Genomic DNA, 20,687 nt, shown 5'->3' on the forward strand with positions numbered 1-20,687 from the left:
AGGGGGTGGGAGGGCAGGTTACCGTCAGCGAGTAGATAGGGCTCTTAATTGTAGATTTTAAATATTTGAGAGACAACAATGCATAAATCGTAATTTTTAAAAGAGCGATGAATTCTAGGTGAATAGAATATATACGTGGCATGAATTTAGGAAGCTTAGAAAATGAATAAGTATGAATTTAAGACAAAAACTGAATTCAATTGAATTTCATGGTTATAAATTGAGATATGTGGGAAATGCAATGCAGAGGAGAAAGAGGACTCCTTGGTTAGCTGGTAGTTATGCTGCTCCAACCTCTTGTAAAAAGATTTCTCATCAAACAAAGGTATACATTCTCCTCTTACCAAACATACATTCTCACACACTAGCTACTGGTATTCAGCTTATCAGCTTTCAATAAAGTAACAATTTTAACATCAATCTGTAAATAAACATGTTAATAAAATCTAACTATTGTGATTGGTTTTATTTGGGAGTAGCACACAACAAGACCAAATAAGCTAGCTTTCAGCAAATCACTATCACAGACCAAAGACTTTATTTTGATTAGTTGGTTTGGTTTACATGACTAATGACCCCCACTTTCCTTCCTATTTCATCTGGGAATAATGAAAGGTAAACAATCTGAACTCAGAAATGTGAATGACCTGGACCAAATACCCACCAATGTTAGATGCAGGGCTGTCTTAACAGCAATACAGGCTCAGCACTGGGGCCTATATCATTCTTGACAGCCATAGCATACATAGATTAGTTGTGAAGGTTTTGGTCATATTCTCTTCTACCAGACCAAATGATTAAAACAAAAATCACATATTCTGCCACTCAATTAAGTATACATAATTTCAACTGTTCTGTCTCTACCAAACAGTTATAACTATAGGCAGACATGGTTTCCCTAAACTTTAAAAAAGAAAAAAATGGAATTTGTAAATGAAATGTTGTCACATTAAAGTGTCTTTAAACTCAAAAGAAAATTCTAATAGAAACCAGAACACAATACATACATAAACATCATTAAATTTCCTAAACAAACAATAATACATTAAATATCAATATTTAATAACATATTTTAAGTATCAAATGAACAAGGATAGTTGTCTGATTCAATGCAGATAGTAGTGAGTCCACTAAATTCTGGTAAAGAATATGCATGTAACTCTTAAAAACTATCTGGTGTAGTTTCTACTATATTGAATCAAAAATTACTGTCCTTGCATTAAAAAAAAAGTAATTTATCCTGATTCGTATTTTCTTTTGATTTTCAGCCATAATAAAGATAAAAGAAAATACCTAGTTAAAATCTGTTAGATATCTTGATACGAACAAGGAAATGAAGAAATGACTTTTCCCTCAAATCCTAAATATAACCGGATGTATTTATTTTTTGATACAGCTCTCCTTGAAGCATATCCTTTCCAGATGTATTTTGATGATCATTATGTCTTTGGGAAAATAAAATGGAATATTTTCAAGTTGCCTTCTTTAACGTTGACATGATGTTCTCACAGTTTATTCCAAAATTGTTGAGAGAGAGAGAGCACTTTCACCTTCAACAAGGTATCCCAGATTTCACAGTCTGAAATTTTCCGAAGCAAATAGTAGATAGTTCAATTCATGTTGGTTATTGCACATATGCTAAAATGTCAATCAGACTCATAAATTTCAACACAACTACAGCATTCCAACAGCAACTATCTTGTCATTCAACCTATAAGAAGACTCCAAAGTTTAAATTACGACATAGCATGTTCATGTGAGTGGCTGGGTTATGGCCAATCAGCAACTAGACATCACATGACAGATCATTCTAAATTGTTCTGGAACATCCCTGTACAAGGGTTATAAATAGGTATATTCTTAGTGTCAACAAGGCAGAGTGTCATGGATATCTGAGTGGAATGTCATCTCCACTTTTGCCAGCTTATTTGCATAGAGACTGGCTGATTCAGATTCACGCATCCTACCTCATGCCCGAGTGTGTTGCAATCCACAGTTCAGTTTTACACACTCTCTTGCTGTTACAATAGTTGTTTCTACGTCTCCTACTCAACCTTGATATGCTGTTATAGTTGGCCGATATGAACACAACCTGTATATTTTCCCCTGTCTTGGCAGCTTAATTACAGAGCCTTTTTAATCAATTATTTGTGAATGCTACAGAATCGTTCTTTCCAGTTTGTTGACTTTGTTACAATTTCTAATTCATGACCAACTTAAAAATTACTTGTGTGATGAAATAAAGGTTATTATCAATTGTTCATAAACAATAAAAATAGGCGCAGGAGTGGCTGTGTGGTAAGTAACTTGCTTACCAACCACATGATTCCGGGTTCATTCCCACTGCATGGCACCTTGGGTAAGTGTCTTCTACTATAGCCTCAGGCTGACCAAAGCCATGTGAGTGGATTTGGTAGACGGAAACTGAAAGAAGTCCGTCGTATATATGTATATATATATATATGTATGTGTGTGTATATGTTTGTGTGTCTGTGTTTGTCCCCCCAACATCACTTGACAACTGATGCTGGTGTGTTTACGTCCCCGTAACTTAGCGGTTTGGCAAAAAGAGACCGATAGAATAAGTACTAGGCTTCCAAAGAATAAGTCCTGGGGTCGATTTGCCCGACTAAAGGCGGTGCTCCAGCATGGCCACAGTCAAATGACTGAAACAAGTAAAAGAGTATCATTTACACACAGCCTTACCTACAAACACATTTGCAACAAATCCCTTACCCTGTACACAACCCTGAATCTAACTCCTATCCTATCATGCACATCTTAGTAATAAATTTTATTGAATAGAGATCTTAAGCTAAAATGAATTGGACAGTCTCCTGTATATTTAAAAAATTTTGTTTCAGACTGTTAAGTCTGGCACTCTCCTCACTTAAATCAATACTTTCAGCAGAATCATCAGCATGTTGGGAAAAATGCTTAGCAGCAATTCATCCGTCTTTACATTCTGAATACAAATTCCACCAAGGTTGACTTTTCATTTCATCCTTTTGGGGTTGATGAGATAAGTACCAGTCAAATATTAGGATTAATATAATCAACTGGCCTCCTAGCCTGAAAATTTCAGCTCTTGTTCCAATAGTAGAAGAGACTTTACTTGGATAAATACTTGTAATAGGTTGAGACAGATCTCAAATGCAAGTAACAATTTCAACTTCTGTCATCTCACAATTCCTGAACATAACGTGTTAGCATTTTGCCCCAGGTCAGCTCTTAGTGAACAGCCCTTTGGTGAAAGGTATTTCAGCATGGCTATTCCATCTTTTATTTTAGACTGCAAGCAGTCTTCAGAGCATGTATAGAGAGTTTTTGTCTCTATGGGGCTGAAACCTGGGCTATGAAGAAGGAACTTCAAAATCATCAGGCTTCTTTCTCACAAGGGCTCAAAACATCACATGGTGTGAGCAAAAAAGAGATTTATGAACACATTCCAGTCATCTCTATTGTTATTGTTCAATATAAAATATTCTTTACTGGCCACTGCTTTTGTACCGAAGAACAGGCCATTATTATGAAATTTCTGCACCCTAATAAATGACAAAGGCTACTCAACTATACTATCAGCTGAGACACACATGAAACTGAGGAGCTCCAAAGCAGAGATTCTTGGTGAGCATTGTGAGACACATTTCAATTGCAGCCTGCTTGAAGAAGATATTCAGTAAAACACTATTTTGGGATAACAGGAATGCAACATGAGTAAGATTTGGTTGCTTCTGGCTGATCAAGCAGCCACATAGAGGTTTACTCCCCTGTTAACTCATGTTACTCAGCTCTGATCATGCAGATCTATGAGCAGAAGCATTCATGATAATCCTGTATTCTTAGAGGTTCATAAAAATATATTGTACAAAGTTTCTACTGCTATTCCTAGCAGTTTTGGAAATACTATGAGCTTAGCTCTATAATCCATAAAATATGTGGTCTGATCAATAAGCATCCAGACTGTTGCTATAGTAATGAAGCTAAAGCACAGAGAGTAAAGCCACTTGGCACAGATTGACCTTGAACTCTGCTGTGCATGCACACTAAGTTTTAATGTTCTAACTCATTTCTGCTGTTTACAACAGTGCTTGGAAGGAAGGTGTGTAGTGTGTGATTGTCACATTGACCATGACAGAGAAAGTTGAGCAGAGAATCTGCCTCAAATTTTGCCAAAAGCTTGGAGATACCTGTTCAGAGGCCTATGCAAAGTTTTCATTGTTCTGAATACAATCTGTGCAACTGAAACCCGAGTGTCTTTTTGGTCAGCTGAAAGCAGTTTTGGCACAAACTTGGCAGACAAATGTCTTATATCCAAATCTTCAGTGATAATGGACTGAATTGAACTGTAACTAATCTGCACATCCTCTGATAACTCACGGATAGTGATTCAACAATTTCCCCTCACGGCTACATGCACATCTGTGATGTTTCTCTCAGTTGTGAGTCTCCCAGAACATTCATCAATATCAACAATTTTTGGCCATCTTGAAAACACCTGAATCACTCATAAACTTGCGTCTGACTCATACACTTTCTGTAACTTTGCGTAGACCTCTGAGCAGGTATCACCATAACAACTTTCTCTGTCATAGTCAATGCAACGATTACATGCTACACACCTTCCTTCCAAGCACTGCTGTAAACAGCAGAAGTGAGCTAGAACGTTAAAACTTAGTGCACATGCACAACAGTGTTCAAGGTTAATCTGTGCCAAGCAGCTTTAATCTATGTGCTTTAGCTTCGTTACTATGGCAACAGTCCGGATATTTATTGATCAGACCTTGTATAAAATTGTCCTGAAGTCAAAAATATTTTGGCTTTTTTAAGTGTCATTAAGAGCCATTATATTTCATGTGAGTATATAGTCACACATGTACACGTGTGAGTGTGTGTATGTATGTGTGGTGTGTATGTATATATATATATATATATATATATATATATACACACACACACACAAGGGGGTGCTGAAAAATTCCTGGCTTTAACAGTACTGCAAATTGCCAGGTTGGAGGCCCAATTTTCTGAGTTCTTTTATAGGTTGAAAAAAAAACTGAAGGATCACTGCAATGAGTGTGTGAATCTGAGAGGGGAATATGTTGAATAAAAATCACAGTTAATTGATCCTCCTGTATTTTCTTTCACCCAAAGTGAAGAACTTTTCAGCATCCCCTTGTATATGTGCGTGTATACATATGTATGTATGTATAACCTCATAACTTTGCTATAAGGTTATGAAATTCACTTCACAACTACGTGGTTTCAGGTTAGAACCTACGTAACACCTAGGCTTCCAAACTACCTCAGAGGCTAACTGATTCTTTATGAATGAAATTCAGAAGATGGAAACTACAAAAGCTCATATGTGTAAATCTGTGTGTGTGTGAATGTTTGTCTCCATGTATCTTCACATTGACACTATTTGAGTTAACATTGACATCTGCTTACATCTCTCATAAACAGTAATCCATAGTTCAGTGGTTTCAACTTGTGAGGACCAGGGAGACAAAAAATTTATTCCTTATTTGAAAAATAAGGATTGAAAATTTGATTATGTTATAGATTTTGTTCCATAGTTTCAGTTGTTGAAGCGTAAAGAGATGTATGTGTATGATCATTTATCTGCTTATATGCAAATGATTTTTTAAAAATATAAATCTTACATATGATTCATTGTGGGTTCTTACACCATGATCATCAAACATCTGCTTTCCATGCTTTGTCACAGACTGGCAATTCAGTTCATCCCTAGCTCAGTTCATGTACATGATGTTGATAAGCCACAAAAATGGTGAAATATAAATATCCATCACACTTGGATGGGACTGGTACTTATTCGATTGGTCTCTTTTGCTGAACCACTAAGTTATGGGGATATAAACATGCCCACCCTGGTTGTCAAGCAGTGGTGGGGGACAAACACAAAGATACACAAACTTTGGTCAGCCCAAGGCTATAGCAGAATACACTTGCCCAAGACTCCATGCAATGGGACTGAACCTGGAACCATGTGGTTGGGAAGCAAGTTTCCTACCACATAGCTATAACTTTTACTTGTTTCAGTCATTAGATTGAGGCCATGCTGAGGTACCATCTTGAGGGATTTTAATTGAACTAATCAACCCCAGTAGGAGTGAATCATGTGATTAGGAAGCACACTTCTTACCACAGCCAAACCTGCACCAGTACTTAAGGCGTTTGCCTCCCCTGTCAGTAAATAAGACTGTGCGTTATTGTGGCTGAGTTGTTTTGACTCTTATTTCTAGCAATATTGATGCTGAATAGTGCATTCAATCGCTTTAGTGACATATATTTTTTGCCTTTTGGCTGAAAAATTGTTAACAAGTCACCCTTATTATATATATATATATATATATATATATATATATACATACATAGATTCTTTTACTTGTTTCAGTCATTTGACTGCAACCATGCTGGAGCACCGCCTTAAAGGGTTTTAGATGAAGAAATCAACCCCAGCCCAGTACTTATTCTATCAGTCTCTTTTGTCGAACCACTAAGTAACAGGGACATAAACAAACACAAAAACACACATACATGAATGTATACATATACAAGCTTCTTTCAGTTTCCGTCTACCAAATCCACTCACAAGGCTTTGGTTGGCTCAAGGCTATAATGGAAGACACTTGCCCAAGGTACCATGCAGTTGGACTGAACCTGGAACCATATGCTTGGGAAGCAAAGCTTTAAATCAATTGTATATAGGGTAAAGTAAAATGCTTTATTTGAAAACGATTTTTTTAAAGATCCACATATCTTCTTTTTCTTAAAATTCTTGTTGCCCTAAATTAAAGGTGCTCGAGTCATGACCATCCCCCCAGATAGAGTGAATTTAAACTACACCATCAAAGATTTTTTTTTTTAAATGGTAAGATGAATGTGAAAATATATCTTTGCAAAATTTCAGAAACCTATGAGGTAAGTCGAAAAGGCGTGATACTATTTTCATTGTACGCAAAAAAATAAGATTACCCAAACATCTTTCTTGGCTGATTGGTTACTACCAATAGGTGTATGTACAGAGAATGAGGTTAGGTGTAATTGTTGTTTAGCCCAGGACAACTTTGACCAAGATTATTCAAGCCGTGACAAACAAGTCTTTTGTTTGTTTCGCTTGTTTTTCATACATAGTATATCCAGGATCAGATCATATCACGTGTTTTTCAGAGCTTCTCTTCAATTGATCGCCCTGCTAAGAATAGTAGCCAAATCTCTCTGAAATCACACCCTAAAGATAATATAGTTATAGATACTTCTTAAAAACAAGAGGGTCACAGTTGAAATGCCTTTGATCATAGGTCTGTTTGATATGGATTCTCTGTCTTCCAAATTATAATTCCATTTTTATACTGGGATGCCGCTAGCAGAAACGTTAGCACGCCGGGCAAAATGTTTAGCGGGATTTCGTGTCTTTACGTTCTGAGTTCAAATTCCACCAAGGTCGACTTTGTCTTTCATCCTTTCGGGATTGATAAATTAAGTACCAGTTGCGTATTGAGGTCGATCTAATCGACTGAGCCCCTCCCCAAAAATTTCGGGTTTTGTGCATAGAATAGAAAAGAATATGTTAGTCACTTGTGTGCACCTTCTGCTCTCTATTCAAATCTCGCGTTGTTACATCTTTAGGGATCAGCTGATATAGCTGAGTACTGTCTTCGAGTCAGCTGACAGTGGGAGGGGTTAATAATGTGTCCCTAAAAAAAAAAATTAAAAACAAAAAACAGGCAGCTACTATTTGTTTTAAGTTCAACAACCACGTTGAAGTTAGTTCGCTGGATGTGTTGACGCTGGTCGTGTAAAAGAAATTAAATGATATAGATGATTACAATAAAGAGGACTAAAATGCATAATTTTGTATATGTTACATTATAAATGTTTGGAAGAAACATTTTCTTCCCTTCATGTGATTGCATTCTGTATTTGTATGTAATTTCGCTTTTTTGTTATTCTGTTCTCGCCAGAAGCGAATGTAACGAGAGAGCATTTATGTAAATGATCGCTCGACTTCCCAGTAAAACCACCCACCTTTCTGTTAAACCACATCCTACCGTCTTAAAAGTCAAAGGACACTTCGGATAATTTAGTAAAGAAAAACAGCGGAAAAAAGCTGAGTTGATCATAGGTCGGCCTGTACAGGTCCAACCTAGAGGTTAAACAACAATAACAAATATAACATAAGTTTAAATGTAATTATTAGCATATACATAATACGTAAGTAGAAACGCACACATAGGACAATGGGATTTTAGACGCGGTCCTCTTTTATTATTCCATTCACATCTTGGACACATTATAGTTATATGATTCGACCCAGTACTTTCTTTGTTCGGTCTTTAACAGCAGACAAAAAAAATCTTCCTCCCACTCCAATAGTCTTAAAAAAAAAAAATTAAAAACCGGCTACATTAGATAATGTAAAAGTGAGATGGTTACGATGGGATCTTTGATCATAAGTCTGCTTGATCAGGGATGACATTAACAAAAGATGACATACACAAGCTAATGATGGAGCCCCTATGTGCTCGTTCCACTTGAAAACAGCAGCAAACATCTTTCAAATCACACCAACGTCTTTACACACACACACACACACACACACAGACAGACAGAGTCTGAAAAGGCGAGATACAAACAGAATACTTATTGATCGCAGTTCTGCTCAAGAGCTGATATAGGGTTACACGAAACGTGTGTGTATGTATCTGAGTATTTATCTACATACACACGTATTGTGTATATGCTAACGATTACATTTATATACCTACGCATACATCTAGATCACTGATTCTTAACCGAGTTTAATTTCAGGATACCGGTAGAGTGAAGAATTTAGGGAACCCAGTGGCAAAACTGTTTTTATGTCGAAACATTCTTTATCATTATTCACAAGTTTTACTACATTTTCATTGACAGTGATTTAAAGGATGCTAATGTTTAATATACGGCTGTTAATGCTATGTAATATGTTTTGTGTACAAAATTGTCATCTGTAGTGGAGAAAGCAGTGTGATGTGCTAGTAAAGAGAGGGAAATGCAGAGAAATGGTTAAGAAACACTGATGTAAATATACCCACATCCATATAAAACACACACATGCCAGTATTTTTCAAATACCAGACGGACTTTTTAAAAGGACTCATTAGATAATTTAATCCGTGCGTTCACGATTAGAACGTCTTTGACCGATCAGGAGTGATCTGGATTAAACAGCATATAGATAGCTATACACATAGACACATTTATACATAATCAAACATCCATATAAAAATAACACACACAAGCGTGTGCAAATGAAGACATAACACAATACACACAAACCCGCTGAATTATTTTAGTCTTAGATCCTGTTGATAGTTACCTATCTTCACTGACTTAAAGAACCACAACAAACGATATAGTAGTGAGATGTGTATTTTAAATTGTTTAATAAATAACGAATTAAAGAAAAAATCTTTTAATTAAATGATAAAACAGTCACAAAAATACAAAATGATAATTATAAAACACACTAATTCGTTTTAACTCAAATTTATGGTTAAGGATGATTAGGGGACGTGGTATGTTAATAATCTTACACATACGATTAATAGATAGTAATTATAAAAAAATAACCGGGGAAACGAATTAGCGGTTGTATCGTTTTTCAACTTCCATCACGTTACTACTACATTAACACAAGAAAGGCACGAACATCACACAATCTCATTTCATCCCTTTCTGTGTTACTGTGTTTCGAAAGCAACGAGGTTGTTTTGGAATAGCTATCTTTCGAAGGCACACACCTTATGAGATAATAAAGAGGTACGGAGGGGCAAAAATGTAAACAATGGAAATTTCTAAAAAAATGTTTTTCAGCATCCGTTGTATTAAACACAGGAACATACACACACATAAACGAAGGAAAAGTACCCTTTCCCTACAGCTTTTCCAAAACTCCAACTCCTAACAGTAGAAAACCGTATAATAACGCGTGCATAAGTATCCGAGCACACACACACACAGCTAGACTGATTGATTGATAAGATAGGTGTTTGTGAGTGTTTGCAGAAGACTATGGGCATTAAGGTAGAAGCATCCGGTAAACCGGGTGCGCGGACTGGTTCCAAGTATTGGGTAAAAAATTGCGTCATTAATATTCTAAGAAAAGGCATCAACACCACCACTCCAATGAATGAAACAAATAAACTACTTCTTTGTGTAGGACCTCCTCCTTTCTCTTTCGTTCAAGGTCAATAGAGGAAGAAGAAAAGTGCGAATGATTAAAAAATCTGATCAGAAAGGAAAAGAAGTTGAATCAAAGCAGAAATGATGATTCCAACACTAAGAGAAAATTACAAGGGATACCGCTGTCGTTACAAATGAGACTGCTTTAGATTTAAAGAACGGTTGAATCGAGATTGACTAATATTCATACAGGTACAACTAAAAGGTACAACTGACTTGAAAAAGTTGGAATCTGTCCAACCAAGAATTGGAACCTAATGTGTCGCTCATCGAAAGCTTACTCCCTCCGAAGGTAGGAAATAAAGTAGAATAACTCTCTCTCTCTATCATACACACATACAAAGAAAATAATAAATAAACGAAATAACGAATGCAACAAGCCTCAAAGGACTTGTGGTGTGTTTGCTGTTTACAAAGAATATCGGCAATAAAATATCTTCAACCAGAAATCGAAACTTGACACACACGTATTGATGTAAAATAGTAGAATCCAAGGAAACAAGATGAGAACAAATATACAGAAAAGAGCAACACATATGTAACTAATTAATAAAATATAAGGAAAATATTCGAGATAGTTACCTGAAACCGGTTTAAATTTGTAAGTAGGGTAAGTGAGAGCCCTGCATGAGGGGCAGTGAAATACTCCCTTGCGGAAGATGTCACTTTTGTGACTGTCAACGTGGTTTTGTAGGCACTGCATACAAAATGAATGCTGGCAAGGTAATACACGGGGGTCTCTGAATTCGTCTAGACAGATTGGGCAGAGGTCCATGTCGACAACAGTAGTCGAATGGCTGTCTGAACCAACTGGCAGTATTTTGTTTGTCTTGCCAGTCGCCATGTCTTTCCGTGTCTAACAAAAGTGATGCAGTAGCAGCAGCAAGACGCACTTGTCTCTCTTCCCTCTCTCTTTCTTTCAGACAATCCACGAATGGTACATGAGTGAGTGAATATATGAATGAATGAATGCACGGTTTTGTGTATATACAAGTTTATAACACCCCCCCCCCCCATATATATATGTGTGTGTATTGCAAATGAACTGGTTTACAAACCTTTATATACATGTCACTTTTATTTGTTACATATTTCATCTCAGTTACGTTCGTATGAATAAAAGAATGTATCTGTGCTTGTTTATATACACGTGTATATTTCAAAACTGCATACATTAAATAGCACTTTCACACAAACAAACATGCATACAAACATATGTGAATGAGTGGAAGAGTGAGGGAAAAAATAAAATAAAAGAGGAGAGAAATGCGGTGTGAGTGAATAGAAGGAAGGTAGAAGGAGAGCAAGAACGAGAAGGGAGATGTTTATAGCAGACTGGAAATCGATAAACTTTGCTTGCCGTCGGTTATTAGAGTTAGTGGTGACAGCTAGCAAGCTTGCACGCTCTTATTTCCAAGAGGGTGAAGCGAAATGGCCAATCTTAGAACAAACAATTCAGATACAACAATAAGAGCCACGAAATTAATCACTAGTTTAAACCTCTCAAGCACGTTTACTTCATTCCCCTGTTTTTTTCTGCTACTATTTTCAATCTTTAATTTGTAATTTGTTTGTTTTCTTTCTAACCTGTTAAACAGTAAACAAAATGAAGCACACACTTAAAAGAAAGCTTAATACACGAAACACATATATTGTTTAGACAATGAATTACTCTTAAAAAGCACTAGTTGTTGACATGTTAAATGCAGGAAGTAGCTAACTAGAAAAGCTATGGACTGATAACTGATATTAGACAAAGTCTTGTTATTTTGATTCGTTTGGCATTTACGGGAAATAACTCTAGGCGTATTTTAGCCTTATGAAACCTCCTCAGCGAACATTTTCATTTCTCCTACACCAACAAGTATCAATTTTGTTCTTGTACATTACCTAAATGATTCTTTCATTGTCACACCAAAAAGTATGATAAAATAAGTTTTGCTTGATTATTGGGATCAACTAAATTAAATACAACCCCACTTACCCTGAAAAAAAGATAAATTTTTGTGATTTTCTACCTGTTAGAAGTCATTATTTTTATGATTTTCTTTTTACAACCCCTGGTTATCTTAAATTTTGTATTATTTGACATTAAGTGGGTGAATGACATATCTTTCACTGGATAGAATGCTAAACTACCAATGGTAAATATTTTATCTTCTTAAAACAAAATGCAATCAATAGATTTGTTGTATCTTCTCCTTGGAAACATTGCTGTACCATTCAAAAAAATCAAAGCACCAAAGTTTCACCTGGTTTATAAAGTAGGCTAGCATATTTAATGTGGTTTACCAAGAAATTTTGATTAAAAGTACAGAAAAATGGTAATTTAAATGGGTAGCTGCCATCACAATAAATAAATAAAGATAGTGAGTGAGTTTGTTCTTCAATAATAGGGTGATAACTTTGGACAAGCTCTAGAATTATTAGACTTCATTATTAAATCATAGTATTAACTTGTTTCCTCTATCTTACCAACTAGGTTTTTTTGTACTCTTTACATGCTTCTGTAGATGTAAATGCTACAAAGCCAAAGATATAAACATTTGAAAATAATGTCTTTACATTTTCAAAGTATTAAGTATAAAATATAATTGATGATAAAGTAACTCAATATGTCGCACAGCTTATCTCTGATATTTTGAAGTGAAATGGGTAATGAGCAAATATTCTTCTCAGCTCTTTGATACAATGCTAACTGTTGCTAACAAATAGTAACTTTACTTAGAATTGAAAGACCTTGAAAATTGTGCTGATGATGAACAAGTTAAGGCTTGATTGAAAGGAAATATGATTAAAAGCTTTCCAACCACAATCATCCTATTTTATTTTCTAGGTACTGTGTACTCAGTAGCACATTTTCTAAATGATGGTAGAGTTTGATTTGAAGAAGATTTGGCTTCTATTTCTCAGAAGTTAAGCAACTGTTTTGAAGCCCCCTCTTTGTTTCAACTATTTTGTTGGCTTGATTCCCTTATTAGCTATTATCTAATTAAGTCAACTGAAACAATTGGAATTGTGTACCTTATACTGAAACAATAGAGTATCAACCATTTAATATGAAATATTGGCAATGAGTATACTAAAGATTAAAAAACAACAACAATGAAAAAAAAACATTACTTATTAGTCAAATGGTGCATAGTTTCAGTTTTAGGCTATGAAGTGGATGGAGCATAGAGCTTCCACAAGGTAAGACACCAGTAATTTTACAAGTACATTCCTAAATGATTTGAAAGGCCAATATAGAAAAAATGTTCTATGTTGAAATGCAACAGCATATTTAAATTCAAACCACAATATTTTATAATTTTCTCAGACTGACTTGGCAATTTTTTTTTACTAGAATAAGAATAAAACAAAATCATACAGTGAAAATCTGGATTAAAGTAATGCTGCACTGAATATTTTAGCTGTGTAACTTTCTGTGCTGTGTTACCATGTTGAGTATCTACTAGTTATCACTAAACTTAGTTTAGTGACGACTAGTGGATAATCAACACCTTTTGTTATCAAGATGTATTAGTGAACTGGTAATTGCATTGATTGTATAAATTCAAGCATATTGGCAGTAGCTAATAAACCTTTCTATTATAAGCACAAGGCCTGGTTTTTGAGGGAAGGAGTAAGTCAATTATATTAACCCCAGTGCACAACTAGTACTTAATTCATCAACCCCAAAAGGATGAAAGGCACTTGATGGAATTTGAACTCAGAACATAATGACGGATGAAATGTCACTAAACATTTCGTTTGGTGCGGTAACAATTCTGCCAGCTCTAATAAGTGCAAACAATATTCATAAGAGTATTAAAATTTGGATTTATACCTTTGTTTACTAAGACAACAATACCCATATTCTATGTGAGAAAACTTACATTAGTGAGGCCATGAAGCCCGACAAAAAAGAAAAGACAAACCCAAAAGTGTTCTGATAAGAAAAATAATGATCTTCATTCTCTTAAGACACCGAAAGAAAAAAATGAAAACAAAAGGCATTGGAAGGGGCGATACATGCTCTGTGTGCAGATGAATTTTTCCACAAATTATAGTGTGGCTTACAATGCGTTGCTTACTCATGCTATTTAATTGAACTGAATTATATATATATTTTTTCTTAAAATATCACCATTATAGTATTTATACTCCTGTAAAATTAAGAAATCAACTCATTAATAAATGAAACCCTCAAATCCATCACTGTACACACACACACACACACACACACACACATATCTATGTATGTATTTATGTATATTTAAAGATAATCAAGTCAAATTTTCGTCATTTCAAGCCACTCACCCAATGAGTATTTCTCCTAAATTTGGTGAAAATCTGTTCAGTCATTTTCCAGTATTTTTCCAAACACAGACAAACAGACAAAGACAAGTGGTTACAATACTCTACTTTTGCTTACACACACAGGGTAAAAATTAGAAATTGATCAAATTTTAAGGCTTTCTTTAAAATACTTTCCATGAATGAAGCTGGTTTTAGCAATGCAAATGCAGTTTTAATGAAGCACAGAAACGTATGAATGAGGATTGAAAGTATCATGCAGTGTCTCTCTTAAGGTAGTAAAGAAATGATAATCATATGATATCGGTGGGTTGGTCATAATTAAAGCAATTAAAGCAATTAAGGAAGTGACTGAAACTTATGAAGAAAGACTGTTGACCCATTTTAAAAAGTATGCTACCAACTGCATATACAGTGCAACAATGTATTGATGAGATTGTCAATGATGTGGAAACAGACTTAGTTTCTGAGCTTCAGCCATGCAAGTTTTACCATCCTACTCAACAAATCAACTGTAGGTAGTTCAAATTTTCTTATGACATGTGAGGGATCACAGTCTATGCCTAAAGTATCTTAATGATGAATTTTTGTTTCCTTATAAATGAAGCAAAAAGTGAATCAACTCTTCAGTGCTTGAAAGACTATTTGAAAGAAAATATTCTATTCTGGAATACTACATCAGTGGCTATGAATTGTACACCATTGGTAGTAACAGAAGATTCGCCATCATACTTGAGGAAAAGTTTATCCATGTACATACTGTTCACAGACACCCATCTGGAACTGCATGATACCTTAAAAGTGTATATCAGAGGTCAATTGATAAAATTAAAGCACATTTAGAAACACACAAAAGCCGTTAGATTCACTTCAACATTTAGATTTAATTTGTCAAAATATTTTCGTCACTTTGAAACTGCGACCTGTTCACTGAAAAAATTCTGTGCAGCAGAACAACTTCCACGCTACAATTGTTGTTAATGTAATTTTTCTCAAAGTCGAAATGCAGTAAATATTACTCATTGTATCCCTAACTCTAAACATCAAAGAGAGATATATTTTTTTATTGCCCACAAGGGGCTAAACATAGAGGGGACAAACAAGAACATACAAAGAGATTAAGTCGATTACAATGACCCCAGTGCGTAACTGGTACTTATTTAATTGACTCTGAAAAGATGAAAGGCAAAGTCAACCTCGGCGGAATTTGAACTCAGAACGTAGTGGCAGATGAAATACCGCTAAGCATTTCGCCCAGCATGCTAACGTTTCTGCCAGCTCACCACCTTACATCAAAGAGAGATAAGCTGCACAATACATTTTCATCACTGAAACCCCTACCTTTTGATTTACAATGTTGATATACTAATAGCATTGTCTAATAACAATGAATGAGACAAGTGTCTCATTCTACCAACTAAATTTTTAGCCTGTGCGATATAGCAGTTAAAACCAAATTTTCATAGCTGAAGAATGTTTCATCTGTGCAAAAGATCAAAGCTGTCTGCTTGACTGTTAGAGGTCATCTTCTGGCAAGAGGCGAGGTGAATGGATCAGTTAGCCTTTTCAACACTCTGCGATGAGTTAGGTGCCAAACAGTGTTCATAGGTGAAAAGGTGTTAAATTTTCAAATATCTGAGTACGCCATATCATGCCACAGCTTCATGCTGATTGGTCGATTTATAGAGCAATCATATGTAACTGTGGTGGCTCACTCATTATGCCTAACCAAGTATCTAGCAGTTAGAGTTCAAATCACTACAAGTAGGTTCCTCCCAGTTCTTTTTGGTGAAAAAAAAAAAAATGAAATAATAAAACAGAATATTGACATAGAAATACATGCCAACACAAGTGCAAAAAAGAACCAAGACATGCATTGAATACAGAATATGTGCTGAGATAAAGTTCATGTAACAATGATAGGTCTGTAAGATATGCAAACAGTTCTGCAGTTCTTTTTTTTTTTAAGCAAAATAAAAAGAAATTTTCTTTTTGCTTAGAAAAAGTGAGCCAGTGTATTATCAGAGTGCAAAGCATTGATTTAAAAATGGTATAGTGCATTTGCTGCAGGACTTTTAGCATCCTTTGTATGATGAAAACCAACAAAATGTTGTGGGTCTCCCACAAGGACTGAATGAATGATTTCTTAAAGTCCTCTAGCCATGAGAATTTGAGCACAGAACATTGAGGCAATTGCATGAATCTATCTGTCAGAGCCTCAATTTTGTCTTTGGTCATCTTACAAAAAATTGCCAGACTAAAGGAAATAGAAGAGATGAAGGTAGGAGGATAAGTATCTGCATTAGAAGTATTGGAAGAGGAAATATCCATAATACCATATGAAGTTGCCATATTTAAGTGCAAATTATTTGGAATCACTCAAATGAAAAGGATATGGAAACATTAGATATCAGTTATTGTGAACTTGGGAAGGTTCTGGATATAATCCACTCTGAAATCATATGGTTGAAGGTTGGTTTTGACTGTATGTCAGTGGATAAAAAATACATCTTACCTATTAACAGATGCATATCAATGTTATAGCTTAAAAAAATCGGGGTTGCAGTGGTAAAACTTATGAACTTTTGGCATCTGTCCTTTTAAACTTGGTTGTGTTCTGATTCATGTCCATTGCTACATTAGGTAGTTGATTTTCATGAGATTGGTAAGTTGGATATTGTTGCAATTTTCCCTGTTTTGGAAATCACCAAATATTGAGTGTCATCAATATGTTGTGGGGTTGGATTGATTGCTCATATTGAGCTGGTTAATGGTAATATATTTTAAATGCCTGAGTTGCAATGGATGGCTTTACATGTGGAAAATCATTGCCTGCATGAATAATAACTGAAGCAAATTCATAAACATTTAACTTCAGTATTTATTACCAGGCATGATATTTGGTGTTGGATATTTACAATAAAAGATTAATAATATAAGTGCTGACAAGGAGGAGAGAAAAACCATGCTGTGTCTGTAGAAGTTACTTATAGGACATTATGTAAATGTTCAGAATCAGTATGTGCAAAAGATTGAACCATCTTCTTGAATGCCAGAGGTTGTCTGCCAGGCAAGAGGTGAGGCATGTGAATCAGTTGGCTGCACTCAGCACTCTGTGATGAGTTAGGTGCCAAACAGTTTTTATAGGTGAAAAGGTGCTAAATTTTAGAACATTTGAGTGAGCCATATCATGCCACAACTTCATGCTGATTGGTCAATTTATAAATCAATTACATGAAACTGTGGTGGCTCACTCATGACACCTAACCGAGTATCTAGTGATTAGGGTTTGAATTACTACGTCACTAACAGAATTACAACATAATCATAAAAGAAAATTACTATGGATCAAAAAGACTGAAGAATTATTGCAACTCTGAAATTCAGAGTCATCTTCTCGTGATCTTCATCTCTAGATTACCATCACATTCTAATGTTTCACAAATTTGTGTGATGTTTCTATTGGATTTTTTTTAGACCTTTTGTTCTGGAAAATCATAAACAAACTGTTTTTTCTGTCTGACATAAATACCTGGACTCACATTTTTTACACTCAACAATGACACAGGATTTGAGTTAAGAACATAAAGAGCTGGAACAAATACTGCCAAGCATTGTACCTGGCACTAATTCTGACCAAATACTCTAAGCTTAGTGGTTAAATCATTTTTACTTACATTCCCAAAATTATACATGAATGAAGCTGGTTTTAGGAATGCAAATGCTGTTTTAATGAAGCACAGAAACATTAAATGTAGAAGAGTGTTGTGCCAAATGACTAAAACTCATTACTCTTCAACCAGATGTTACTTCTTCTAAAGCACATCACACACCTTGCTCCCATTAATAATGTTGATGAATTCAACATAAAAATTTATATTATTATAATGCATTTATTGTTACTTTTATTATTTATAATATATGGTGGTGATGGTAGAATTACTTGTGTTAGACAAAATGCCTTGCTGTATTATGCTGGTTCTTTACAGTCTTCATTAAGATCCAGCTGAAGTCGTTTTGTCTCTTATCCTTCTAGAGTTGATGAAAAATCACAAGTATCAATCAAGTATTGTGATTAATTTAATCAACTACAAATCAAGAGTTGGAGTTCCAGAGACATTCCAGCATTGCCTTTAACTTTGTTTTGGCCATTCCTGACATAGATATCAAGTGCTGGTACCCCTTCCTTGAGCAATATTGATGGTATGAAGAGAGAAAACTTACTGCATGTACCACCTGATCCAGTCCTGCACCCTAGAGTGGATCTCTTATGTCAACTCTGTATGTTCCAGCAATGCACACTAAAACTATATTTTTCAGGTGCAAATCCATGGTTATATGAGACATGGATACCAAAGAAAATTATTTATGGAAATTTTTTTTTCTCAATACTATTACTATTTTTATAGTCATTAATAATAATATCCTTGTTTATTAATTTTTATCTATTCATTACATACCTGGGCTTGATGACAGCTCAAGGATTCCATAAAGGGATCACTGGTCAAAAAAGTTTCAGGGACTCCTGACTTAGAGCTTTCAATGAACTGTCTTTGAAGAACACTAGAAAATGATGATCTGCTTTGATTGCCATGTGGTGTGGAAAGTTTAATGTTTTGAACCCTAGCATCTGTTTCTATTTACTCTATTCAATGGTAAAAGTTTAGACATTTAAATTTTCTGTTTTATCATAATTGAGCTCACCAGCATGCTATGAATTCTCCATTTAATTTATTGTTGTCATCAAAGCCTCACTTCTTTCCTCTTACTCAAAACCTTATCCTTGTGTTACCAAGGTTTGAACTCATCACCCTGTGATATGTTAGTCTGTTATTTAACACCATAACAATCTTACAGCAATTGTTTGAGGACTGAGTTAATATACCATTAGCATTGTCTGCGACAAGTGTCTCATTCCACCCACTAAATTTTTAGCCTGTGAGAAATAGCAGTTAAAACCAAATTTTCATAGCTGAAAAATGTTTCATCTGTGCAAAAGATCAAAGCTGTCTGCTTGAGAGTCAGCGGTCATTTTCTGGCAAGAAGTGAGGTGAGTGAATCAGTTGCCAAATAGTGTTTATAGGTGAAAAGGTGTTACCTTAAAAAGCATTGGGTAATATCATGTATTGAGGACTACATTATCCACTATGTCTTCTTCTTTTCAACATGCACAGTGTAATTTGATGGCCAAATTTAGTTGCTATTTTTAGCAGGCCAAACAATAACATAGAGAGAGGCACTCTCATTTAGCAAAGTGTTTTGAGATTATATGCTCTCAGCCTTCACCAATTGGTCAACTGACTTGGTCAATTCCCCCTCCCTCTACATTCAGTAATAATGGAACAAGACATACACATATTTTTTGCTAACTGCTGTTATAAAAGCCCACCCATTTATATATACACACGTGTGTGTGTGTGTGTGTGTGTGTGTGTGTGTGTGTGTGTGTGTGTGTGTGTGTGTGTGTGTGTGTATATATATATATATATATATATATATATATATGCACATACGTGGCTGTGTGGTAAGAAGCTTGCTTCCCCACAATATGGTTCCAGGTTCAGTCCCACTGTGTGGCACCTTATACTATAGCCTTATACTAAGCCTAGTGAATGTAGTTGGTGGATGGAAACTGAAAGAAGCCCATTGTATGTATGTATGTATATATATCTATATAATATTTCTTATTTCAGAAGTAGCTAATTAATCTTAAATTAATTCAACTTTATTTTTCCGTTTTGTTGAAATTCACTTACAATTTACGCAGACACTTACAGGTGTGTTACTTTTTTTCGAAATGAGTGAAATGTGTGTTATAAACGATATTTTGAGAAATAGTTTTTCGAAAAGAGACTTCGATGGAAAACAATTAATTATAAACGGTGGGAGACCAACACTGAATTTACCTAATTTGCGAAGCTACAATAAGAAATTCATGAGACAATTTCAGGTTAATTTGTATGAAAAGAAAAAAATGGTTAACTGGAAGTGTTTCACTTAATAAATTATTCTGTTGGCCTTGTTTACTTTTTTGCTTAGAAAAGAATGTTTGGAATGATAAAGGCTATGATGATTTAGATAATTTCAAATTGATTCGGCTCAACCAATAAGTATAGGGCCTAATGCAGAATCAC

The 20,687-nt window shown here is 35.1% G+C and overlaps 1 protein-coding gene across 1 annotated transcript in view; it reads right to left on the reverse strand.

The window, feature by feature from the left end:
* LOC106870863 (uncharacterized) overlaps window positions 1-11,433 on the reverse strand; it is a 59,143-nt gene extending 47,710 nt beyond the window's left edge. Inside the window, exon 1 of the mRNA XM_014917097.2 lies at window positions 10,837-11,433. Coding sequence (XP_014772583.1) covers window positions 10,837-11,098 — 262 coding nt within the window. The 5' untranslated portion in view covers window positions 11,099-11,433. The remainder of the gene's footprint in view (window positions 1-10,836) is intronic.
* Between the last annotated feature and the right edge of the window lie 9,254 nt (window positions 11,434-20,687).

The sequence above is a fragment of the Octopus bimaculoides genome, chromosome 6 (assembly GCF_001194135.2).
Source record: "Octopus bimaculoides isolate UCB-OBI-ISO-001 chromosome 6, ASM119413v2, whole genome shotgun sequence".
NCBI lineage: Eukaryota > Metazoa > Mollusca > Cephalopoda > Octopoda > Octopodidae > Octopus > Octopus bimaculoides.